Source organism: Elgaria multicarinata, chromosome 2 (assembly GCF_023053635.1).
Source record: "Elgaria multicarinata webbii isolate HBS135686 ecotype San Diego chromosome 2, rElgMul1.1.pri, whole genome shotgun sequence".
In the NCBI taxonomy this organism is placed as follows: Eukaryota; Metazoa; Chordata; class Lepidosauria; order Squamata; family Anguidae; genus Elgaria; species Elgaria multicarinata.
The window spans coordinates 146,443,493-146,469,710 of record NC_086172.1 but is presented as its reverse complement, the minus strand read 5'-3'; the positions used below and the strand labels follow the sequence as shown (position 1 = coordinate 146,469,710).

The 26,218-nt window shown below is 45.3% G+C and overlaps 2 protein-coding genes across 2 annotated transcripts in view; one reads left to right on the top strand and one right to left on the bottom strand.

The window, feature by feature from the left end:
• FCF1 (FCF1 rRNA-processing protein) overlaps positions 1-26,218 on the bottom strand; it is a 173,353-nt gene that overhangs the window by 14,618 nt on the left and 132,517 nt on the right. The gene's annotated exons all lie outside the window — the stretch shown is intronic.
• RPS6KL1 (ribosomal protein S6 kinase like 1) lies at positions 9,920-24,180 on the top strand. Its single transcript, XM_063117873.1, has 10 exons — positions 9,920-10,267; positions 11,343-11,467; positions 12,367-12,459; positions 13,493-13,540; positions 16,924-17,056; positions 20,680-21,648; positions 22,407-22,496; positions 22,849-22,931; positions 23,244-23,339; positions 23,517-24,180. The coding sequence occupies exons 1-10, from the start codon at positions 10,033-10,035 to the stop codon at positions 23,628-23,630; spliced, it is 1,986 nt and encodes a 661-aa protein (XP_062973943.1). The 5' UTR covers positions 9,920-10,032; the 3' UTR covers positions 23,631-24,180.

Below are 26,218 nucleotides of genomic sequence, written 5' to 3'. Positions count from 1 at the left end.
AACCATTAAAACACATTATACAAAGTACAATGTGGGGTCTTCTATTTGAACTGCTGCCAGAGGACCTTCCTCTGTTTGAATGGCTGTCCTGTTCAGTTCTGGTTTTAAGATAAAGGACCACAGTACATGGGCAGCACACTGAACAGGCAGGCAAGCAGGTCATCTCATCCGCACTACGGGGAGATGTAATGTATTTCTGTTAAGATTAGAACAGTAATTTCTAAATTTGCATCTATCCATATAAATTACCATATGCAAATGTTATGCAAATTTCCTTTGTCCTCTTTTTGGGTGATGCATTTTCTCTTTATTAATGATTCATAAGTGGCCACCCTAATAAAGAGTGACTCAGGCCTTAGCTAGACTTAAGGTTTATCCTGGGATCGTCCCGGGGTCATCCCTGTTCATGTAAATGACACACAGGGGATCCCAGGAGCAGGCAGGGATGACCCCGGGACGATCCCGGGATAAACCTTAGGTCTAGCTAAGGCCTGAGTTACTTAGTCTAATCTGGAGGAGACTAGATTGGAGAAGGCTGGTTTAAATGCAGAGTTAAGGCATAAAGATCAGAATCCAAAGAGCTACTTGAGATGCACCCATAGGCTTGGGTATGTACTGTGAGATTTTTACTTTTTCTTCTTCAAAGCAACAGACTCTCCTGCTTTATCACAAACGTTGCTATTTCCCCCTACCCCCACAAATGCTCCCCATTTCAAAAAAGAGGTAGCTAGGTGACTTGCAGGGCTGCTGCTCAAGAAACGCAGTACCAAAGACCCCTTATGGCCAAGGGGTGGACAATTAAAACAACGAAAAGCCAACCAGAGCATTTCCTATGTACTCAGTGGACAGTGCTGTACCCTTAAACTTTTTTCTGTTTCTTTAAACAGAGCAGCTGTCTTTAACTGTTACCTGCTTTACTCTATAATACTGTGTGTGACAGCAGTGGTTGGTTCATCACATTGACAGCTTGTCAGAGCAACTGTCAATCTAAGGCCGCAGTTGGATGTATATTTTACCTGAACTCTCTGGGATTTAATTTTGCATGAACATGCTTACGGTGGCCTGCAAAGCTGTATGTGAAAATTGTCCCAGCTCTTTGTAAGAACCAAGCCAAGTATCCTAATCCCTTAGACATGCAAGCAGAAATGTGTACACAGAGGAAATTGTTTAACTGGAGAAATGCTCTTTCTGCGGTTTCTTTGGACTTCAGGGTTGAATTTATTTACTGAGTATTTCATAGTGTGACCTTGGTAGTTACCTTATTGTTTTACAGTTAACTACTTCAGGATTGTTAGCTTGGATCCTAAGACAAACTAACTTCATTGAAGGAAAGTTTCCTTTTCCCCCTTCCCTCACTGCGGTCCCCTGCACTCCTTGAAAAGACTCTGCAGAGGCAACTCCTGAGCAATAAGAACTTAAGTGGAATGTGGGACGGGGTGCAGAGAACTGCTGACTGGAGGGGGGAATGGCTCCAAATTGTGCAGACCTCAGTTCCCAATTCCCCCAGTGGTCTCCTGCATCCCACATTATTCAGGAGGGTTCCTGACCCTCAGGGGGCTGTAGGAAGGGACAGGAACTGTCCTTTACTGTCCTTCTGTGATCTTCCTTAGTTGTTTTAGCATCCAAGCCATTGATAAGAAGTGGTATATAAATATAAAAATAGACAGCATGGCCTTAATTCTTGAAAATTATTGGATCCAATGGCTAATCGATTTGCCTTGCCTTTTGGGTTATGCTAGAGCAGGGATGGGAATGTGTGGCCCTCCAGATGTTGTTTGACTGCAACTCCCTCATCCATCACCATCGGCTATGCTGGCTAGGGATGATAGAAGTTGCCGTCCAACAGCATCAGGAGGGCCACATGTTCCACATTACTGTGCTGGAGCATTTTATTAATAAACCCAAATTTATTCTGTGTAATTTAACACTTGAACAATAAGCCCAGATTAGCAGTATGAGAAAGCGAAGTCAGTCAATATAAGATATTCACAGAGTTTTCAAACATAACTGCCTGGGTTTGGACGACATAATAGTCAACGGTTGATTAAATAGTCCACAGTTGACTATTGTGTCATCTGTCGAGCCTTTTCCACACAATGGTAGGTTGCTTCCCAGAAATAACCAACGAAAATAATCAATGGTGTGCAGAGTTTGCACAACCGTTGATTATTGTGTCCTGTGGTGGGCTCCATTGATTATTTCATGGGCCTACAAAGTCAAGAGGCAAGAGTGGCAGAAACCCTTGCCACTCTTGCCCAGTGGGGCTCTGTAGGCATGTGTCAGCCGTCCCAGGATGCACATATGGACCTTCCCGGCATGTGCATGCACTTCCTGTGACATGCACATGCTGTCCCTGGGTGGGGCACTGTGATATGTGGCATCCCACATGTTCCCAGGTACATGTCCCTGGGTGAGGCAGGCCGCTGTGATCGGCGGAAGGATGTCTCCTGTGGTTTGACGTTACATGTCAAGCCGTTTGACGTTACATGTCAAGACGTTACATGTCAATTGCCCCCCTTCCCCGCAATCCATTTTGATATGGGGTCAGGAAGATGGCAAGAGAGCTCCTTCTATCCCTCTGACCCCATATCCAAATGGATAGCGGAGCGGGGCGGAGTGGGGGAAATATCTCTCCTGCTTTTGATAGCTGCATGAGAGATCCTTGTGCTGTCGCCACTGCCCCTTCTCCATGAAGAACAAATGGGCAGTAGAGCAAGGATCTCTCCTGCAGCTGACATGAGCAGGAGAGATGTTTCTGCCCCCCATCCCCATTCTCCACAAGAGAAGGGGGACGGGACACACAAGCATGTCTCCTGCTGTGCTGAATGGAGAAATGCAGGAGAAATGCTTCTGTGTCCTGTCTCCATTTGCCACAAGAGAAAAGGGACAGGACGCACAAGTGCCATGCCAGGAGACATGCTTGTGTGTCCCGTCCCCCTTCTCTTGTGGCCAATGGGTATGGGGGCAGGAGCATCTCTTCTTCTCATGATAGCTGCAGGAGAGATCCTTTCTCCTCCTCTGCTCCTTTCTACACCCCCCTGCACCCCACCAAATCTGCTTTAGAGAGTCCCCCAACCCTTTGGAGCAGATTTTGAGGGCACACAAGGGGGTGCAAAGGGAGGAAGAATCCTCATCCTCCATTCTGCTAGTGGATGCAGTGAGAAGACTTAGTTGGATACTACCATCCTAATAATATAAAGCCACTCTGTTGCAGGAAATACCATTCCAGATGTCCACTTTCCATGCCTAATATTAGACCCGGCTGTCTTTTTGTTGTTGTTGAGCCTGTTCTGTGCTCTTTTTCCAGATGAAGATGGCTGGTTTATCAGCAGGAGGGCAATGCCACAGTGCCTGCATTTATTACTCAGTCCTCTTCAACACTCCTGTATACATGAGCCAACTGCATTTTTGACTGATGAATTCTGGGGGACTCACAGCAGCTCACTCACTTGCAACTCCTGAGCAAAAAGAGAGGAACAAAGACAGTGTCACCATGGGAAATATTTCAGGCTATTATGAAGGAGATGCTTCTGATAATTGCTTGCAAGGATGATGCACCAGGCACAGGTGAACGGAGCAGTTATAGAGGCGGCCACATACTTGTCTAGGTCCATTTCCTGCCAACATGTAGGCAGTAGTTCATGCTGACATCTGCAGAATCGGGATTAAAATGGAAGTCCGAGAAGAGAGCAGTTGGCCTTGTTTGCAATATACAGCATTATGTCGTTTGAAAAACTTAGAATGAACGAGTTCAAGTCAGAAGCAAACATTACTTGCTGAATTATCTGGATGCGATGTCCTGGCTGGGGATTGAGGTGCCAAAACAAAACAAAACGTCATTCAAGCCAAGCTTTACCAACCCCTGGCTTAAGCCTTATTATTATTTTTTAACCAATGCTAATGCATTGCGAACACACTCTGTGCCAAGGACTCATGTTTCAGAAGAAGCAATGGTTTGTCACTCCCAACACATCCAGATGGCATTTTTCCTTGATGAATTGGATGAACTAATGTTCCTTATGAAGTAGTTTCCTGGAAATTGTGGGGAAAGTTTCCTCATTCAAAGGCAGTGGACGCTGTTCTGAAAGAAGTTCCAGCATGTTACTTATGAGGGGAGGCAGTGTGTGTGGTGCTCAGGTTGCTGCAGGTTTAATGCACAAGTAGAATTTCTCCTAGTTCTGGTAGCCACGCAAGAGAGAGCATTGAGTACTCTCAAATCCTAAGATATGTGTTATTATAAAAGTGCACAGAATCACTTTCCCCAACAGAATTACAGCAGTATCCTGTGCTTGGCCAGTCTGCCTCTCTCTGCTGCATATTTACCCATTGCAATCACTTTATAACTATCAGCTGCAGACGGTGGTTGATGTAGCTGGCTGGGGGGTGGGGAAGGGGGATTGGAAAATACTTTCGCAATCTAAGCAAGTGAAGAGTTCCAGTACAGACCCTTCCTGCTTCCTACCTGTTCTCCACCCAGTTGTGTCTCCTCTCACAGGTTTGTGTGACACACCTCCCCACACTTGTCAGTGGTGGCGGTGGCCAGCATATTCGTGCCCATCCATCTCACAAGCACAGTGGTCCAAAAGTCTGTTAGTAATTAGCCATATATGAAAGGGAAACAAAAAAATAACTGCAGGTGGGCTGTATGATAATAGTCAAACTCAATATGGATAGTTGCAAAGCAATATATAACATTACTGTTGAACTCTGAAATTAGCTCTGGGAAGAAATCTTGATGCCATTGTGGACATTTCACAGAAAATGTCTTCTTATAGCATTGCAGCTACCCCAACCAGGATATTAAGATCTACTACAAAATGAGCAGAGCATAACAAAAATGTATATAATGTCCATATATAAATCAGCGGCATGTTTGCATTCTGAGTATCTCATGAATCCTGCATTCTTTCTCTTGGAAAAGGGATGACTCAGCAATGAAGTGAGTGATATATATTAAAATACTTTTGGTTGGGGGGTGAAACTAGGAGAGTTTGCCTTAGTTATCTTTCATATACCATAAGAACTACACCAAATGAAAAGTACATCTATTAAATTTAAAACAAGGATAATGATGTATTTTCCCATGCTGCATAGGTATTCTGTGGAATGCTCTGCCAAGGGATATATGGCATAAATAAATGTGTTCAAAATGATATAGGGAAAACGTTAAAGATAGGAAATATCAATAGCTATTAATCAAGGTAGGATAAGCACTGATCATTCCAGTATCTGCAATTGCTAGAGGTTCCTAATGAAAACAGGAAATGGGGTGTTCCCTAATGTGCTCTGTGTCCATACATTTCCTATACAATATCTCGTACAGGCCGCTGTTAGATATATATCTAGTTGGACCTTTGATCTCACCCAATAGGTTTGTTGTTTCTTATATTACAATAATCTGAGTGCAACTTAATATTGAACCTGGCCTTGAGTGGGAGTCTTCTTTTATGGGGTGCAATGGGACTTGGGTTTTCTGCTTTTCCATTCAGTGCAATGCAGCAACATTCCAAATAAGTTATTCTAAATAAAATGTTATGATCAAAATCCAGATGCAGTTTCTATTTTCTTTTTTGGTCAGCTCACCGCAACACCTCTTATGAAAATACAACCTCCAAGAACAAGTGTATCTTGGATGTATGATGCATTAATGGCCATTGTGACCCTTCATTATTGCTGAATATCTTACTACAGGGTGGGAATGCATGAGCCAAGGGATGAGGATTTGGGAGAACGTCTGTGTACTTTGGGGAAAGTAATTTGATACCTGCTATTCTCTACCTGCAAAGTGAACATAATAAACTAGGGAGCTGTCTTGACGATGGCGCATTGGCGCTTCGAGCCCTCAAACTCCCACATTTGAGCTCCGTGTTGCGAAGGAACCAGGCCGGGGGGGGGGGGGGCGTGTATCAATGGGAGTGGGGGAGCCACTCTGCTGCATCTTCTCGAGCCAGCAGGGAGCTCTGGGGCAACCAACCAGGGCAAGATCTTCCTGTACCACAGGAAAATGGGGATCGGTGAAACCGTTTCTGCTGGGTGCGCCTTTCCCCCTCCCTGCCAGTGGCACCCTCAAGGCCTGTGCACTGGCAATGAGTGGAATGTTTCCACCGGACAAGGGTGGACCTTCAGCTGCTCAGAGAGCTATCAAACTGGGCTCCAATGGCCTTGTTTGCTTATTGTTGTGGGCATGGAGGTGTTCCAGTGGCTGTTCGGCTCGCCCTTCCTCCCTGTCCCGGCTGATGCTGACCAATTGGGTAGCCATTCCCTGGGACACACCTGAGCTGTAAGACCAGAGCAAGGTGACAGGTGGCAAATGTGCGTCGGCCTTTGCTCACAGCAAAAAGTCAGGGTAAGTCTCAACTTTTTTTAACCAGAGCTTCAGGGGAATGCCCTGGGACAGCTCTGTGATGGCTGCTGCATCATATAAATGACAGTGCGCCACTGTGGATCCATCCTGGAGCTTTCCCCTTGTCAAGACAAGCCCTAGGCCTTCTGTAGAGAAGACTTGTAAGAATAAATACAATAAGACTGTTGGCATGCTGGTATATTGTGATAAGGAAAACCAGATAAGTTTATTGATAGTGGTAGCTGAAAGTTCCTGTTCAAATGAAGTTTCACCGATCCCTGTTTTCCTTTGGCACAGGCAGATCTTGCCCTGGTTGGTTGCCCCAGAGCTCCCTGCTGGCTCGAGAAGATGTGGCAGAGCGGCTCCCCCCACAATTGATACACCCCCCCTGCCTCGTTCTTTCGCATGGGGACAATGCGGAGTGCAAACGCAGGAGTTTGAGGGCTCGAGGTGCCAATGCGCCGTCGTCAAGACAGCCCCAGTGTGAGGCCAGCGGCTTATGCTGGGGCTTGGAAAGCAACATCAAGATATTGGACGGTAGAACCTGGCCTGCTTTGTGCTTTCTAAGGTAGTTTCTACACCTGCCTCGCCCCCCCCCCCCCCGGGGATTGTTCCAGGATCATCCCAGTGCATGTAAATGCCACACAGGGGATCCTGGGAGCAGGCAGGGATGATCCCTCCATTTTCCTGGGATAAGCCTTAGGTGTAGAAAGGGCCTAAGTTAGCCTAATGCTCTCAGGTGCAGCAGAGATGCTATCCTCCTGTCACCAGTGTTGACGGTGTTTGGTTGTTTTTTGTACCTGAAATGGGGGGGGGGGGGCACCATCTTGTCCTTTGCCTCTGGCAAGCAAAATGGCTTAGGCCAGCCCTGGTTGTGTGAAGTAACGATAAAGAAACCCCCCCTCGTGCTGTTGAACATGGGTAGTATGTCTTTCCCTCAACACAGCCCCACATATCAGGGGTCGGGGAAACAGCTACCAAAAAATAAGAAAGGCTTGAGTGCTGGCCCTTCTTTTCAGAAATTTAATAATGATAGTGTATGAGTGTGGGGGAAGAACTGAGGTAGCTATCACGGAGTACAATCACCTATTTATTCGGGGGAAACACGCCCAGCAGAAGCAATTTCAATTTCAGTTCTAGTTTTGAGCAACTGCTGGGCCCTCCGCCCCTTCTCTGCCGGCTACTGCTTTTGACTTAATTAACTGCGTTTGCCCCTAGCCCCGCGCATTTTCCAGCCTCTGCTGTAGCTGAGACAACTGCCGGGGCTCCCCCACACCTCCCCCTTCATGCAGTTGCTTAGACTTCGGCCTCTATAAGCAGGTTCTGCAGACGCTGCCTCTTTAAGAGAGAGCCGGGGAATGGGCAGCCTGGCGATTGGTAGGTTATTCTAAAAGCCTGGATGATGAGCTCATCCGCAGCCAATTGGCGGACTCGTGGACCACCACGACCCGGCGATCTGGAGACTACACCTGATTCCTAGTCAGAGAAGACGGGTCCCAGGACTGGGATGGAAGCCGGCGCGGAAGAGCCTGTGCGCCACCTGCACTTCTACCTCCCAGGCTCCTTTAGGTACTGCCTTGCCCCCTCGCATGCCTGTGGCACCTGCTCCCTCCCATATGCACCTGTGCCTTGCCAGCCCAGCGCGCACCTACGTCACGCCCGGGACCAGATGCTTTCAGATTGCAATGCATTGTCCTTGGTTAGCTGGGGGCCAGGAACAGAACGGGATGGGTTAGCTCATCTGCTTCCCTTGGCATTGCCTATTTGCCTCTTTCGGTTCTGGGGTGGGGGTAGCAAAGGTAATATGGCCATCTCCCTAGTGCGGCCTTTTGTAATGACAGCAGCGGATGCCTGCCCTCTTAGCACCACTGCTTGGCTTAAGCCTTTCTGGGATTCCTCTCGTGTGTGTTTCTGTCACGACTCGGCCCCTGCTGCCAAGCTCTGATTGCGCCAAACGGTGGCATTGTCGTGAGAGAGGCTGTAGGACGCCTGTTGCAGCCAGAAGGATCCTCTAGCACAGGGATGAGCAATAAGTAGATCTCCAGATTTTGGACTTCAACTCCCAGCACTCTCAACCATTGGCCGAGTTGGCAGGGGCTTCTGGGAGCCGAAGTCCCAAATATCTGGAGATTTACTTTCTTCCCACCCTTACCCAGAGCACCATTGTCTCCACAGCGGGATTAATGGTCTGTAACTCCCTACACCCAACCCAGCTCCACTTGAAACTAACCATACCAACTAGTCCCACTGCTGTTGTCTTGCTTCCTGTCTGTTTGCCACTAACAGTAACAAGAGCCAGAAATAGCCACTGGGGTTTCATTTCTGCCTCTAAAAAAGATGGTGGAGAACCTGAAAGTAATGTGATTCTTAAACAACCCCACTGAAATGGTTCATCCACACCTTCCCCTTTCCCCTATATTCTCATCTCTATAAAGTTGGGCTGCAATATTTGTTTGATTAATTGGTTAGAAGAATGGATTAAAAAACTTTTAGGTCAAAAACGCCCCTGTTTATTTGGCAGCAATTTAAAATAGGTAATCGCAATACAGTAATTTACAAAGACCATAGATGGTTGCACCATAGTGCAGTTAAGTAATTTAAGACTCTGAACTTAGCTGTCTTATGAGAGACCCCTCTCTGGATGGCAGTGTATGATTTCACCTACTTCAAAATATGGTAAGCCAGCATTGCTGTGTTTGGGGGGTCTCCTGCTGCTCATTTGGCACAGTAGGACTTCTCCCCAAAGTCAGACCTGATGGCACTGTGGTTGGTATCCTCTTAAGAGGCTTTTTTTCCTGTGCAGGAGGGAATCCTTTTTCTAAGATGGTACTTGCTGAAATTTAAAACAGAAATAGGGAACCTGTGCCCCAGCCAGCATGGCCAATGGGCAGAGATGATGGGAGTGTAGTCCAATAGTGTTTGGAGGGCCCATGGTTCCTTAGCCCTGATATATAAAAGGTAGATTGATATTTTCTTCAGCACTACTGTTTTATTCATATGCAAATATAATTTAATTCACAAATTGATTTTAACACCTATGCAGTTAATAAATTAAGATAGCTCTCATTTGGTGACAGCAAAGATTTAAGAGTACTTCCAGATGGATGCCACCTGGCACTACCAACAAAAGGCATTATGCAGCTACTCTGTCTTTTCTTCCTGAACAGAATTTTTATAGAAAAAAAGGAGAAATCTCAGGTAAAAACAGGAGGGTTACAAATGAAAGATGACGATGTCTGAAACCCCATGAAACAATGAGAAATAAATGAAATAATAATAATCTCTTGTGAAATGTTATGAATGAGGCAGGGTGATTGCATGATAAAGCTTTGAGTAGTATCTAGAGTTATTCCTACTTAGAATAGACCCATTGAAATGAATGAGAGGTAAATTAGTCCCAACTAACTTGTCCCATTCAGTTTAATGGGTCTATTCTACATAGGAATAACATTGGATATTATCCCTTGGTCTGGAAGCACCTTCTGTCTTGCCTGCAAGCCCTGTTCCTTTCTAGTTCCGGTCTGTAGTCCTTTTCTGTTTCCCCAAACCCTTCACTAACCTGCTACTAGCTGCAGCCTTCTTTTGTCTATCTCTACTTCTGTCTTGTCTCAAGCAGTACAAGAAATGGACTGGTGAGGATTTCTTGAGAATGGCCAGTTTTTAAACCGTGTCTCGAGTGCCAGTTGGGCATGGATTCGGAGTCCTGTACCCGAGCTTTCTCCCAAGCCCGAGTGTATCTTGAGCAGATTCGAAGCCGGGTCGCACCAGGGGGTGTTGATGTACATGGAACTGGGAAGCGAGACTACCTGGTGGATGCTGCGAAGCAAATCCGTCTGGCTTTGGAGCGGGATGTAAGCGAGGATTATGAAGAAGCATTCAACCACTACAAGAATGGTGTGGATGTGCTCCTCAATGGGGTGCAAGGTATGGTGGGGACATGGAAGGGCTGAGTTGCAAGGCCCTTGTCCAGCTTGCAAATGACCACTTGGCTGGTCTGCTGCAGTGTCTTCCTTTTGTTCTTTTAAGGGGCAATCCTATGCGTGTTCAGAGAAAAAAGTCCCACAACTCCCAGCATTTCTAGCCAGCCATGTTTTTCTGTCTAAACATATATAGGATTGCACCCTAAGATATTGTGGCTCTCTTTGTCTTACCACAAGATATGATAATATTGAAAAACAAGATATGGTAATACTGAAAATCTGTAAAATATGGTTCGGAATTCTACATCTTGAAAATAGGAGATCTGAAGTTATTTTGAAGCCCTTATAGCTGCAAAGATATGCTTGAAGTTGAGGACAATATTTGCTGGAATCTCAGAAGCCAGAGGATTTCTGAATAAGATTTCCAGTGGTTGAGGGTTGTGCTCTGGTGCCCTGCAGAATGCCTTGGCGTGGTCTACATATGCAGCTGGATGAGGTGGTAAGAAAACCTATACCACTTCTGTTTGCTGTTGGGAGATACAAATTTTCATTTCACTCTCATATATTTTTTTCTTTCCTTCTGCAAGTTAGAAAAACAAACACATCAGGAGAAAGGTTGTACCTTCTCCTGCTCCATGCTGTGTTACTTTTCTAGTTGCAGGGAGATTATTTTACATAGGGATTTTTTTTAAAAAAAATGTGATCCTCCATCTGCAGTCTGAAATGGTACAGTCCATTCTACTTGTTCAGGACTCTACCACTTCATTACCACACCTCATTCTGCTGCATGTGTTGATTTGGCTCCTGCCCATCCAAATGACTAGACAAAACTGGAAAAAATGATGCAAAGTAAGAGAAACTTTGGAAATCTGCAAAATTTATTCATGGTTACAGAATTCAGTTTCCTAGTACAGCGCTGGATTGCCGGGCTGCTGAATTTTAATTTTTCAAAGTGCAGAGTACAAATGGCCATGGTTATAGGGCAAGTGTTGTGATGTTGGGAAAACTCAAGGACCTAGGGAGAACCACGTATTTAATATGAGGGCTAAGAATGATTGATGCTCATGACTCTCACACAGTTGATCCTAACAAGGAGCGCCGTGAAGCTGTGAAGCGGAAGATCACCCAGTATTTGAAACGTTCAGAGGAGATCTTCAACTGCCATCTACAACGGACTCTGGGGTATGGAAATTCCACTGAAACGGTGAGAAACTAGGGGGTTAGGGATGTCGCTTAATGACTAAGATAATACCTCCAGGTGCAGGCTGTTATTGAAGCATTTGGCACATGAGAAATGTGCACGGAATGAGAGTGAGAGGGCACAGTAGATGGATGTGATGAGCAAGAACTGGAGTTGCATCCTCAATGAGCTTCATGCTCGTTCTGTATTTCCTCTTTTGAAAAGAGGAAGTAACTGAAGAATGAAAACACTAGCTGAGAAGCAAAGGTAGGGAGCGTGTACTTTAAATACCTGAATGTTGGAAGCAAGAATATGTAAACTGAATACATAAACATTTGCAAATATATTACCTAAGATTTTCTGGATTTCTGAGCACAGAAATTGGATTTCGTTGGTATAAAAGTATACATCCTGCTCACATGAGGGGGCTTCTACTTGCATTAAGTTTATCAGGGATCACGATCTCACAGAGGCTTCTACTTGGGTGCAAGAGAATGTGACTGGAAACCCCTTCAGACCTTTCTCCTCAACATCGAGAAGTTGGGGACTGAACAGGGATATTGGGGGTGGGGGTTACATATGTGGCCATGTTCCTTCCCCCATTTTGGCCTTGTGTGAGCAGGCTAAATGCCTGCATAGAACTAAAGTTTGCTCAACCCTGATGGAGTTCCTTTGCAATACTTAATAGACACTCTGGATTTTTGTGTGTGTAGGGTTAAGATAGTTTTGTAAATTGGGAAGGATTACAAGTGCTGAAGCTTCCAACAAAGGATGAAAACACCAACTAATTTGTGTTAGATGTGTAGATACAGTTGGCTTCCAGGGATAAATAAACCCTGAGTCCTGCTACTTCCTCCCTCACTCCACGCCAATCTCGTTAATTTTTCAACTGAAGATGTTTATCAATTCTTACTGATCGACAGGGTTACAGCAGCCTTCGCTTTCGGCCAATTAGGACTCTCAGCACACCAGTGGAGAACCTGAGGCGCTGTAAAGTTGTGGGAATAATTGATAAGGTAACTAATTGTTTGCGCTTGAGAATAGCTTGAGGGCAAAAATGTTCCAGAAGCATTGCCATGTTGTAGGCTGTCTATTCACTACCAAGCCCAATCCAAGGTGTTGGTGCTTGCCTACAATGCTCCAAATGGCTTGGGGCTCAAGTAGCGCCTCCTCTCATATCAAATTGCCTGTGCATTAAGTTCATCAAATGAGGCACTTTTTTGTACTTCTATATTTCTCAAGAAAGGGCCTTCTCTGTGGTGGCACTCTGACTTTGGAATTCTGAGAGGTGTGCCAAAGCTGTACCTTTTTCAGTGCCAGGTTAAAAGCTTTTTATTTGCACCAGCCTTTTAAAATAAGAGTTTAAAATGTTATATTTTAAAATTCAAGTTAATATCTTTTTTAATTTTATGCCAGCTAATGTTATTGTTTATTTAGATTTTAGATTGTTTATATATTTTATATAGCTTGATTTTATTGTATTGTTTTTAGATCATTTTACGTACGCTGCCTTAAAATCCTTTTTGTGCTGAAAGCACAGTTTATACATTTTAAAAATAAATGTTATGCAGTTGTAGCAAGAGCAATAAGAACCCTGGGGCACTAAACTAAACTACCTATTATGATGTGAGTTTTTATGGACTAGAGCCTTATCATGACTATGGCATTGCTTTTTTCTTATTCAAAAGTAAGTTCAGGGACCTAAATGAGATCAAGACCCTAGTGTGAGATTGGGGGGCTTTAACCCTTTGCTGGGGTCCCAATCCAAATTCTCCCCCCCCCCCGCCATCACACCTGCAATTTGCTTAGATGATAAAAGCTCCCATTGAAGTGAGTGGGGGCTTTTTCCTATGCAAATTGCAGCTGCAGGGGTGTGTGATTTGGGCAAAGGGTAAAAGCCCCCTACTCCTGTTCTAGGGCTGTGATCTGGTCCAGGTCCCTGCACTTACTTTGAGTAAGGCAAAAGCATTGGCATATCCCTAGACTGTCTCTGGGCTTTGGCAGTCCTTGAAAGGGTGGTGTTGATCTATGCTTTTGTGTTGCTTATAGGTGCAGATAGTGCAGGACCCGGCTACTGGGGGGACCTTTATACTGAAGGTATGTGCCTCTCCTTTCCTCTGTGTCCTTTTTATTTGGCAATCCTAGGCACAGTACTACCACAGAACCAACATGGTTTTGAATCTTTCTTGACTATGGCCTAATCCAAACGAAGCAGGATATTGCACTATGAAAGCAGAATGAAAGCAGTATATAAGAGGCAGGAGCCACACTACTGCTTTATAGCAGTATTGAAGTGCACTGACAGGTTTTGGGGTCCATTGACACATATCATATACTGCTTTCATAGTGCTATAGCCTGCTTGGTGTGGCTCCTGCCTCTTAGGGCTCCATCACACCAGTGATTTATCGCACACTCCACATGCCTGGTGTGCAGTTTTGCAGCCCGATACCCACATGACGTCGTTCACGTCCTGCACTCATTTCAGCTCTTATCCTCCATGTTTCATTTCTTTTTGGAGCGCAGAAAGTCTGGATTATTTTCCCTCCCTGCGAAATAAATGCTCTCCTCCCTCCTGTGTATTTCTGTGGTTGCGTTCTATCGACCATGCCGTTCTTTGTTGGGGGCGTGTGTGTCTAAGGGTGGTCTCGCTAACAAAAGAGGAGGGCTGTGCGACTCTCCACTCAGCTGTGAAGGGGGAGGGCGTGAGGTCCATTTAACTCTATGTTCTTACTCCTGAGTAGCATGACCAGGGGTACATTTTCACCTTAAAAGAAATGTGGAAAATGCACCCTCCTTGCCCATAGCTCCCTCATTTTTAAAGATAAAGAGGTCAAAATTGGCACACTGATAGCTCTTCAGTAGAGTTTTCAGCATACCAAGTTTGAATAAGATCGGTCCATCCCTTGATTTTTTAGGATTTTTTAAATTCCCACCCCCTTAAACCCTTTTCCTGGTAGTCCACAAGTGCAAAGGATCGATCCTTTGATCATGCTAAGCCGTTGCATTTCCAAGTTTATAAAATAGCTATCTGCTGATTCCTTCACTAAAGAGTAAATCCCATTGATTTCAACTGCATTTACATCCAATTCATACTGAAATCCCATCCATGCTTACCTTTAAGTAAACTCCATTTTAGTAAATCTGTCTCTGTTCAATGGGGTTTACTCAAAGGTAAGCATGCATGGGATTTCAGTATGAATTAGATGTCAATGCAGTTGAAATTAGTGGGATTTACACAACCCTGCAACCCTCTCCAGTTCACACTCCAAAGCCTCCAGGCAGGGTGAGGGGAGTGGACGTAGCCTAGGCAACAGGGAATAACCACAAAAATACGTAGGAGAGAGACAGAGTTTTCAAGAGAAGCTACTTCCGAGGAAAAAGCAGTGCAAGACCAGGAGTGTCCCATGTCGATTACTAGGGAGGGCGAGGTGCCCAACTACCAACAACCAATGAACTGTAGGGGGAGGTACAAAGGAGATCTGAGCGTGCATCTCAACTGAACAACAGCGATACGCTGGTGCGCAGGAGAGGAGAGGTTTAAAGATGAATGAAACGTAAAAGCACAAAGGTATAAGTGCTCAGGCTTTCATACACTACGGAAACGAAGGCGGATAATTTGAGGGCAAACCAGGGCAAACATGTAGGTATGATGGAGCTCTTATATACCGCTTTCATAGTGCAATATCCTGCTTGGTGTAGATTAGGCCTTCATCTTGTTCTGTTTGTTTGTGAGACTATCACAAAGCTGAATCTAGTTTGGGAAGTTTCCAACATGTCCTGTGATATTGAGGGATTCCTTTCCTTTTGCATATCCACCACTTTTAGAAGAATGTAATACATCCTTCTCTTGTATGTTCAAATATAAGCTGCCTTCCAAAGGAAGACTCCAAAATCTATGTGGATCAGAACTGTTGGAACATTCCAAATTGCTGAAAATCTTTGGTTGGTTTGCCTGATTCTATCAAGAGAGTCTTCAGGGCAAACAGGAGCTACTGCCACAAAGCATCAAAACCTATTTTATATGAAATAATTCACAAATATATCCAACTTTCAGGTTCCAGGAAGTCACTGCATCTATCACCGGTGAGGTGATGTTTGCCCTGTCCTGGATGGGGTTGCACTCTCCCTAAAGGATCGGGTCCATAGTTTGGGGGTGCTCTTCGATCCAGAACTGTCACTTGAGGCACAGGTGAACTCAGTGGCAAAGAGCACCTTTTATCAGCTTAGGTTGATATACCAACTACGCCCTTATCTGGACAGAGATAACCTAGCTACAGTTATCCATGCTCTGATAACCTCTCGCTTGGATTACTGCAATGCGTTATACGTGGGGCTGCCTTTGAAAACGGTCCGGAAGCTTCAGCTGGTACAAAACAAGGCAGCCCGTTTACTAACAGGGACTGGCTGGCGAGATCACATTACGACAGTCCTTTTACAACTTCATTGGCTGCCAGTCCAGGTCCGGGCCCAATTCAAAGTGCTGGTAATGACATTTAAAGCCCTAAACAGTTTGGGGCCAGGTTATTTGAAGGAAAGCCTCCTCCCATATGAACCTGCCCAGACCTTAAGATCATCCACAGGGGTCTTCCTCCGTGAGCCCCTGCCAAAGGAAGTGAGGAAGGTGGCTACTAGGAAGAGGGCTTTCTCCGCTGTGGCACCCCGGTTGTGGAACGAGCTCCCCAGAGAGGTCCGCCTGGCACTTACACTGTACTCCTTTCGTCGCCAGCTGAAGACCTTTTTATTCTCTCAGTATTTTAACACTTAATTTTAACTTAAATTTAAATTATACTGTTTTAACTCTGTGTTTTAACCTTATATCAATTTTGCTGTGTGGTTTTATCCTGGTTGTGCTTTTTATACTGTATTTTGTATTTGTGTTTTTAACCTGTTGGTTGTTTTATGATGGTTTTAATTTTTGTGAACCGCCCAGAGAGCTTCGGCTATTGGGTGGTATAAAAATGTAATAAATAAATAAATAAATAAAATATCACTCCTTGGTTTATGGTTGAAGAACCTGCGGCCCTCCAATTCCTATCATCCCCAATCTGTATGGCCAATGGTCAGGGATGATGGGAGTTGTAGTCCAACATCATGTGGAGAGCCATAGCTTCTCCATCTCTGCTTTGGATAGTGTCCATTGTTGCATTCTAGCCTATCAGACTTAAGGAATTTTAGACACAAGCAAAACATTAAACTTGTACCCCTCATGCCGATGCTAAATTATGAGGCATCTGGACTTGCCTTATCTCTCGTGGCTTGTTAACCATCAATAGGGCTTCCTTGATACCCATAAGAACAGCCATCCAGCCCAGACTTCTCTTCCCACAGTGGCCAACCAGAAGCAACTGCATTCTATAGTAAAAAGGCAGTAAGGAAAACGCATGGGCCCTTGCCCCAATGGAATAGGCCATTGGGCTTTTCTGGCCAGGGGCTGTCCAGTTGGTCGGTCTACAGCTCTTGATTCCATATTCCCTTTCAGAGCCTCCCCAAATCTCATGTGGAGACCCGTGAAAGGCAGACGATCATCCCACATGGGATCCCTTTTATGGCTGAATTGTTGCGCTACTCTGTAAGTGAGGACTCCATCTTCCTCCACTTGGAACATGTGAAGGGTGAGTATTGTTGTATACCCACTCCCATCTCTTAGCTTCATTTGGTGTAAATTTTGTATGGTTCAAATGGGATTATTTTGTGTGAGAGGCACAAAATTTATCTGTCTATATATAAAGCTGTGGGAGTTTGTATGTCTGGAAATGTTTACCCACTTCTAGATGAGCTACAGACTTGAAATTTGGGACGCTGATAGGTCTTCCTGTACAATGTTCCCCCCAAAATCCAAATTTTGTGGTTTAACTATTTTTAAATAATTTAAAACAAATCCTATGTGGACGCCTACAACTCCCAAGGAAGTGCCTCTCAGAGGATGGGGCCACCTGCGGTCCGCCAAACGCAGGCTGGGAGGTTCAGGCATTTCAGAGATCATGGGGAATTGCGCACGGCCATGTGGGCGATCGCCCAAGATTTCTGAAATGCCTACACATCCCAGCATACCTTACCTGGAGCTGCCAGTGTCCACTGAGAGCCACTTCCCTCCATTCCTCGGTGATGCTACTCCTTGAGAGAGCAGCAAGGAGCAGCGTTAGCAACAAGCGGAGTGAAGTGGATTAACATTATTTGGGGACCCAAGCAATGCTGGGAATATCTGCTAGTGTTTGTATAAAAGAAGGCCTCTAACAAATTGGAGAGGCTATGAGAAGTACCAGTGGGCAGCATTGGCAATTGTTGGAATAAGATGGGGAGTAGCCTTGGCTTTATATTTGACTCCTCGCTCTCCTTTATTCCTCATATTGAGGCAGTAGCTAAATCTTGTCGATTTTTCCTGTATAATATTGCCAGGATTCGAACATTTTTGTCTGTCTCTTCCGCAAAGACGCTTGTTCATGCACTGGTTATTTCACTGTTGGACTACTGCAACCTTCTTCTCTCTGGCCTTCCTTCTTCTCACATCAGTCCGTTGGTTTCTGTTCACCACTCTGCCGCAAAGATCATCTTCTTGGCTCGCCGCTCCGACCATGTTACTCCGCTTCTGAAATCTCTTCATTGGCTTCCAATTCACTTCAGAATCCAATATAAACTTCTCCTGTTAACCTTCAAAGCTTTTCACGGTCTTGCTCCTTCCTATCTCTCCTCTCTCATCTCACACTATTGCCCCGCTCGTGCTCTTCGCTCCTCTGATGCCATGTTTCTCGCCTGCCCAAGGGCCTCTACTTCCCTTGCTCGGCTCCGTCCATTTTCTTCTGCTGCCCCTTACGCCTGGAACGCTCTTCCAGAACATTTGAGAACTACAAGTTCAATCGCAGCTTTTAAAGCTCAACTAAAAACTTTTCTTTTTCCTAAAGCTTTTAAAACTTGATGTTGTGCAGACTTTATACTTTTAGTTTTACCCTACTGTGCCTGCTTACCCTACCCTGTGCCTGTTTGCATTCTCTTCCCCTCCTTATTGTTTTACTATGATTTTATTAGATTGTAAGCCTATGCAGCAGAGTCTTGCTATTTACTGTTTTACTCTGTACAGCACCATGTACATTGATGGTGCTATATAAATAAATAATAATAATAATAATAAAATAATAGAGTAGCAAGGGAAAAGGATGGGAGATGCAAATGCATGCACGAGAATGGAATTACTTGTGTTTGTGACCCAAAAAACCCTCTGAGATGTTGGGTATGTTCTCCAGTAGTGGCCTGATCCAGCTACTTCAAAGGAAGATGAAAGAATCAACTTACAGAACAATCCTATGAGGATGCAGAGAAACCACCACTTTCTAAGCCCTATGGGGGTGGGTGTCCCTTTGAATTGGGGGTGGGGGAATCCTCCCATAGACCATAACAGGAGGGGGAATCACTATGCTAGGTGGAATAGTTTTCTCTCTTGTCAGGCACTTGTTGGTTGAGTGAGGTGGCTTTGGGTGCTATGGATCCAAAGCGTCCCCTGATCCATCCCCGGCGTGCCCCTTCCCCCCAGCCCTAATGCTTCTGAAATACAGCTGATGTTTAGCCTGGAGAAGAGAAGACTGAGCAAAGACATGATAGCACTCCTGAAGTACTTGAAAGGTTGTGTCACACAGAGGAAGGCCATCCCAGAGTGCAGGACATGGAATAATGGGCTCAAGTTACAGGAAGCTAGATTCTGGCTGGACATCAGGAAAAACGTCCTGTTAGAGCAGTATGACAATGAAAGCAATAACCTAGGGAGGTCGGGGGCTCTCCCACAGTAGAGGCATTCAAGAGGCAGCTGGACAACCATATGTCAAGTATGCTTTAGGGTGGATTCCTGCTTTGAGCAGGGGGGTAGACTCGATGGCCTTGTAGGCCCCTTCCTTCCAACTCTACTATTCTATGATTATATGAAATTTAAGAGGCTGAGCTTTCTACTAGCATATTTGGGGCTCCTTGGAGGGCCTCTGATGGAGCAAGTGCTGCCCTGTCATCAGACTTCTTCTCCACGTTGGAGTAGCTCTTCTGCAGCATCCTACAGCTCATCAGAGACCAGTGGCGTAGGAGCATTGCAGCCTAGGAAGATAACTAACCTGTAAACTAATTTTCCCTTCAGGAAACTGGGGTAGGAATCTTGTTTCTGCACATGCATTGAACAAACAGTGTTACAATAGCTGAAACAGCACCAGCTATCTCTGGCACTGAATTGGTTCAAGAATCTGCCTTCCCTGGACAGAAGGGCTCTGCTCATGGAAGGTGGCTCCACCCAGTTTTAGGGAGTCCCCCACACTACACCACACCTCACCCTATTTAGCACCCTATTTCCCTCAAACCTCTATGTAGCATTTTCAGGTGACAGAAGGGGTGCGGAAGTCAGTTTCCACCACACACGTAAATGTGGATTCAGCTCACAGTATTTGGCTGTCTGGTTGGCTGTGCTCCAATCTTAGCATGGTTAGGGCAGAACAGGATGAGAAATAACCAAATAGGCAATTCAGTGACATGTCAAAAATATTGGACAGGAGTCTGATGCACAGGACTTGTAGGTGTTCCCTAAGACAAGCCCCTCAAGTTATTTGACTATAACAGAGCTAGCCAATGCAGTTGAATATTCCTTGATTGTGCAGTTATGAGCACTGGCTCTCTAGTTCGCAGTACAGACAATTCTTGTAATGTCTTGTCCTTGAGCTCATAGCAGTTTGTTGTACATATTTTTGCAGGTCAACCACTGTGTGCTTGTTAACTTGAAAGCACTGGGCATGCGGGGTCTTGCCAGGCATGTTTGACATGTCCTTCCTAAGGAGTTGCCCTGTGGGGCCAGCATATTTTAAACCAGCCTTCCGCAAGAAGGCTATTTTAGATCATACCACTTATCAGACTGACTGCAGAGATACAGTAGGTTAACCAAGGTTTGAACGGCACAGAATTTTTCTTCATATAGGAGTGGGGTTGGGAACCTTCCTGAAAAAATAATTTTCTCTGTGCAACTTAAAATTTTGCCCCCTTGTCCACCCAATTTAACCAGTTAAGTCAACAAAAGAGATCTGAACTGTTTTGGATTCTCTCTCTTCTCTCACAGTGTTAATCTCCACAACCTGGAATAATGGACGAGGAGGCTTAGCCTTTAGGGATCTAGAGTTGAAATGTTTCCAATAGCTATTATTATTATTATTATTATTATTATTATTATTATTATTATTATTATTATTATTATTCCTCCTCCTTCCGTTTCCCACAGGGGGGACCCTCTGGCTCCATCTTCACTCACATCCTTGTTTCCAGCACGATGCCTCTGACTGCTCCCGTATGCAGAGTCCAAAGCTCAGCTTGGCTTTGGGGCAAACCAGTGAGGACGGCTTCATTGGAAATCCTCAAGAAGCTGATTCTACGTCCCAGCGGAGCTGTGGCGACTACCATGAGAACAGTGCTGGCCCAATCTTTGCTCCTGTAAATCACCACCTGTTGAGAAGTGATGACCATTCATTGACTCGGTCACCTGCCCACATGCATGCCAGAGCAGTGACCGACCACAGGTGGCATATTGAACCTGCCACCGGGCCTTTGGAAATTACTGGAGGAAAGGATTTAAGTACAACACACGCTTTGTTTGGTGCAACAAAATCGGATGTAAAACCAACACCTCAGGGACAGAGCCACTTGGTCAGCCAGGGTCTGATTTTCCCACCACGGGACTCATTTACCACAGTTGATGAGATCAGCAGCATACCTGAGAGGACCACTCCTCAGCGGGAGCCAAAACGACAGACAGGTGAGAGATGCAATCAGTCACACCTGATGGCAGCAAGAAGATGCGACATGTCAAAGACAGAAAGCCCATGTCGGCCAATGCCTAGCCTTGCGCATTCCCCAGCATCTCTCCCAGGACAAAGGCAGATCTGTCCTCTTCCACCGAACCACCGCAGTCAGGAGAATCAGTGGAAGGTGGCACAAATGAGAGATGAAGGGCGCTTTGTGCAGGAAGAGCTGGTTCTTGATCCCCAACAGGACAAAAGCCAGCTGCCATCAGGACAATATGGGTTTCCTGTACATCAGGCTGCCCAAAGGCATGACTCTGGAACCTGGGATATAAAGGAGAACCAGATCCAAGTTTGGGCAGCCCAACTGGTTTTGGCTCTGGAGGGTCTCCACCAACAGGGGGTCCTGTGCCAAGATCTCAACCCACGAAATCTGCTGTTAGATGATACTGGTAAGTTTCTCTTGAGAAGGGGGTGGAGAACTGCTTAAGTCCATGCTAGGGGGAACCTGTGGCCATCATCCTGGACCATTGGTCATGATGTCCAGAGTTGAGATGGGAGTTGAGTCCAACATCTGGAGACCTACAAATCCCACCCACCCCTGCGCTTTTGTCCCTCATCCAGGGTAGCTGCAGTTTTAGTTTTCATTGGAAAGAACATTGCTGTTTCTTTTCTTTTGTCTTTGAGTTTCATAACACAACAGAGAAACAAAATTTCCTGCTACTGCAGCTTTCCCCAACCAGACATCTTCCAGATATTTTTGACTCCAACCCCCATCAACCCCCAGCCAGTGGTTTGGAATGCTGAGATTTGTACTACTGTAGTGTTCAGTCAGGTTTTTGTTATTGGACTATGTTTGGCAAGAGGACTATCTGACAGTGTCTTTTTCCTCAGCCCTAAAGGGCCTTTGTGAATTGATGGCGCATAGTGCTGTTTAATGCAACAGGCACCAGAGATCTAGACTGTGAGGCAAATCAAACTTGCCAGGTTTTAGCCACTGGGGTGTGGGGGATACTTCCATCATTCCACAACGCCAGAATTCAGCCCTATTTGGTGCTATTTTACATCTGTAATCAGACACCACCACTGCTTTTAGAGCAAAACTGCAAAACCATCAGCTAGGGAGGCAAGTGGCAGAAATATGAACAGTGCCTGCTTGTCTGTCGTACGCCTTTGCATAACCTCTCTTGACATTCTTGTGGGTTTATAGGTAACATCCGTCTCACATTCTTTGGCCAGTGGAGCGAGGTAGAGCAACAGTGTTGCAGCCAGGCACTGGAAGATTTATACTGTGCTCCAGGTAAGGGAGAGGTAATCTTTCTCCTTGTTCTCTGCAGCTGCGGTGGGGGGGAGGCAGGTATCTCCCACCCCCCACTTGACATGCAGGCTGAGACTCCTCTTTTTTGTTGTGAATGCAGCCTGTTGGTATTATTATTATTCATATTATTATTATTCATTGCGTCTGTATACCGCCAATAGCTGAAGCTCCCTGGGTGGTTTACATAGGATAAAAAAACTTTAAAACAATATACAAAAATTTAAAACCACAAAAACATACAACTTAAAAACGCAAGCAGATGCAGGGGAGGGTTTTCAGCCTCATTGTTTCTCAACGTCTTTCTGCTTTGTAATTCATGTTCTTTTCACTGCAGAGGTGGGTGGAATTTCTCCGCTGACAGAAGCCTGTGACTGGTGGAGCTTTGGTGCACTGCTCTATGAGTTACTGAGTGGAACGGTGAGTAGCCTGACATTCTCATACATCTAGAGGAGTCGTCTAATATTGGGAATTCAGGAAAAGGTCTGGGGCAGTGGTGCTAAGTAAAAGATGTCTCAAGGTGTGGAGCATAACATCAGTGAGTATGACTAGGTGCATGATGGCCTGCATTTTAGCCTCAGTGTCTTCTACTTCCTTGTTAAGAATTTATTTGGTTAACATCTGTTGGCCAAGTCAGGAGTGATAGGTGGTTTTCAGGACATGACCCCCTCTGCACTGGCAGCCTTTGCTGCAGAATGTCATTTCTAACTTGCTCTTATTTCTCTCGCACAGTCCCTAGCTCAGAATCACCCCTCAGGGATCCATCCTCACACCCAGCTCCACCTTCCAGAAAAGCTCAGCCAGTCTGCTTCTTCCATGCTGTCAGAGGTAAGGCTGCTTTTAACTAATTCAAGGAATGGGAGAGGGGCTAAAATAGCCTTCCCCAAGTTGGCGCATTCCAGACATGTTGGACTGCAATCCCCATCCCTCCTAGCCTGGGCTAGTAGAAACAGGCTTCTTTCTAGATATTGGAAGCCTGAACTTCCTCCTTCTCATTCTTTTCAGTTGCTGCAGTATGATCCCGAGCACCGTTTGGGCTCTGGAGAAGATGGAGTGAGCAGGATCAAGTCACACCCTTTCTTCAGCACTATCCAGTGGACCAAGCTGGTTGCATACTAAGAACTGAAGAAATGGGTGGCGGGGAGGGAGAAGAGCCACGCTGCCAAAATGTAACACCTGGCAGTTTTATCTGCTGGCGTGTGTCTTTGCCAGAGGATGACCCCTAACCCTTCCAAAAGCACCTGTTCCCCTTGTAGAATGTCCTGGGCCAGATGAACCTGGTTGGTGCTAACATTGCTGTTGCTCAGGGGGAAAACTACAGAGCTGGCTCTGGGTCCTGATTTTTCAGCCTTGAATTGCTCTTACTCTACTTTCAGGCTCTCTTTCACTAGCAGTTGAGGGCGGTCAGGTTAGGCATCAGAGGAGCATTTATGATCCTGGCGCTATTGTCAAAGAATCCTGTGAAAAGGCATGTTTAAGACCAAATATTAGGGGGCCCTATTCGTTGCTCCTTGAGAAATGTAAGTAGGGCCTCATCATAGGCTTCCCCAAATCAGACATGGCCCAAAGGGGTAGCTTTCCTCCCCCTCTAGCTTCTGTTGCTTGCCCCCCACTCCCTTGACCTGCGTCCTCTCTTTTCGTGCTCTGCAGTTATATCTGCCCCATCAGTCTTCCCTAATTTTACCCTTGAAGCATTTTGCTTCTACACAAGCTTAACTCATCCCAGCTTACTGGTGCACTTCTGCTAAAGTGCCACTAGATGGATGTCTTGGGTACTAATTTATGTATTTCACAGCTTGCATGTGCACCTTCTACACTTTGCTTCTTCTGCAGATTGAAGACAAGCTATTACTGAGAGGGAAAGTAAGCAAAAGGCTCTCCTTGTGACCCCTTCTCAATGGATCTTCCATTTTCTTGTCTGTGAATGTTTTAAAATCCAATAAAAGGATCATAGCACAACTAAGCACGTGTGAATCTTCAGAGGTGTTACCAGCTGTCTCATCGGCAGTTCCTAGGCAAGGGCCTAGTTTGGGTTCCACAGCAGGGCCAGCCCAACATTATGGACATTGCAAATAGCCTTATTGCAAGGCGTCCCTAGAATATTGGAAATAGCAGGCCAGTCAGGGAGCCTAGTGTTTCAGAGATGGGCTTTGGCACAAAATGTCTACCCTGCAACAAAAAATCTTAGGTGGGCCCTATCTATCTTTGGAAATCCAATTTGGAGGTATGTCTGGTTAGGTTTTCAACCATCCTGAAAACTATTCACCTTTCAATGAAGCAACGCCAACCTTTACCCTTATTTCAAATATGTAACAGTGATGCAGTAATATACAGTACATTTTCCTTCTTATAAGTGTTCTTACCTATAACTCTGTATTCTTCGCTCACATCACTTGAGCCTACATGGAACTGGTTTATGTCCTAGTCTACTCTAGCTAAATAATCTCACTAAAGATTCAATAATGATATGGGTCCCTTTTCTCTTTGTATGACTTGAGTGGATTTTGAAGCTGTTGCAGTAGGTATTGTTTGATAGTAGTCTAGCTCCTTCAATACAGGAAGGGGCAATCCATTTTTATGTTTAAAAAGAAAAGCCATTAAAAGCCAGCTGCTGTAGTTGTTTCATATTCGTTATATAGCAAAGCTTCTATGTTCAGTGGGGATTTCTTTACAGTGCCTTTTGACCTAGTTTATAATGCTGCTGAACATGCAAACTAGATCAAAAGGAACTAAAGAAATCCTTACAGAACATAGAGAGCTTTGCTATATAACAAATACAAAACAACTACAGTAGCTGACATTTAACTTGAAACCCTTTCCATTACCCACCAACATCACAACTATATGTCAGGGACGAAGAACCTGTAGCCTTCAAGATGTTGGACGATTCATTGGCTAGACTGGCTGGAGCTGATAGTTGCAATCCAACCCCTGGAGGGCTGTAGGTTTCTCAGCCCCGCTATACTGTATCATTTCAGGCTGTGTTGCCCACTGTCTTCCTCACTAGGTGATAGCAAAGTTCCAATTGAAGCTTTTTGTTTGTTCATTAAGACATTTCAGATGCCCAAGTGCTCTCATGGTGCTTTTCAGAGTGTTGGTGCCACTAATGTAGGCATGGGGAGTCTCTGTAGCTCTCCAGACTGCTGGACTCCAACTCCCGGCTAGCATAGTTAATGAAAATTGCAGTCCATCAGCTGGAAGGCCAAAAGTTTCCCCAACCCCAGGGGTCCATAACTAGAGTATGTTTCCTTTCTCCTCCCAGGATAGGCTTCCAAGTGAGGGTGTATTTTCTAACCATCCCACTGAGCCTTTTGAGAATGACAGAGCAGATGGCAGGACAGCACACATTCCAAACACTAGTCACCTCTTTTCTACACTACCGCCATAGAGCAAACTATTACATCTACCCATTGCTTTGGTTAGAAGCACAACTACTGCAGTATACAAACACCTGTGAAAGGCAATGGGTCCAAGCTAATGGGTCCACAATTCAAGAAGGACGCAGACAAGCTGAGCGTGTTCAGAGGAGGGCAACCAGGAAGATCAGGGGTCTGGAAACAAAGCCCTATGAAGAGAGACTGAAAGAACTGGGCATGTTTAGCCTGGAGAAGAGAAGATTGAGGGGAGACATGATAGCACTCTTCAAATACTTCAAAGGTTGTCACACAGAGGAGGGCCAGGATCTCTTCTCGATCCTCCCAGAGTGC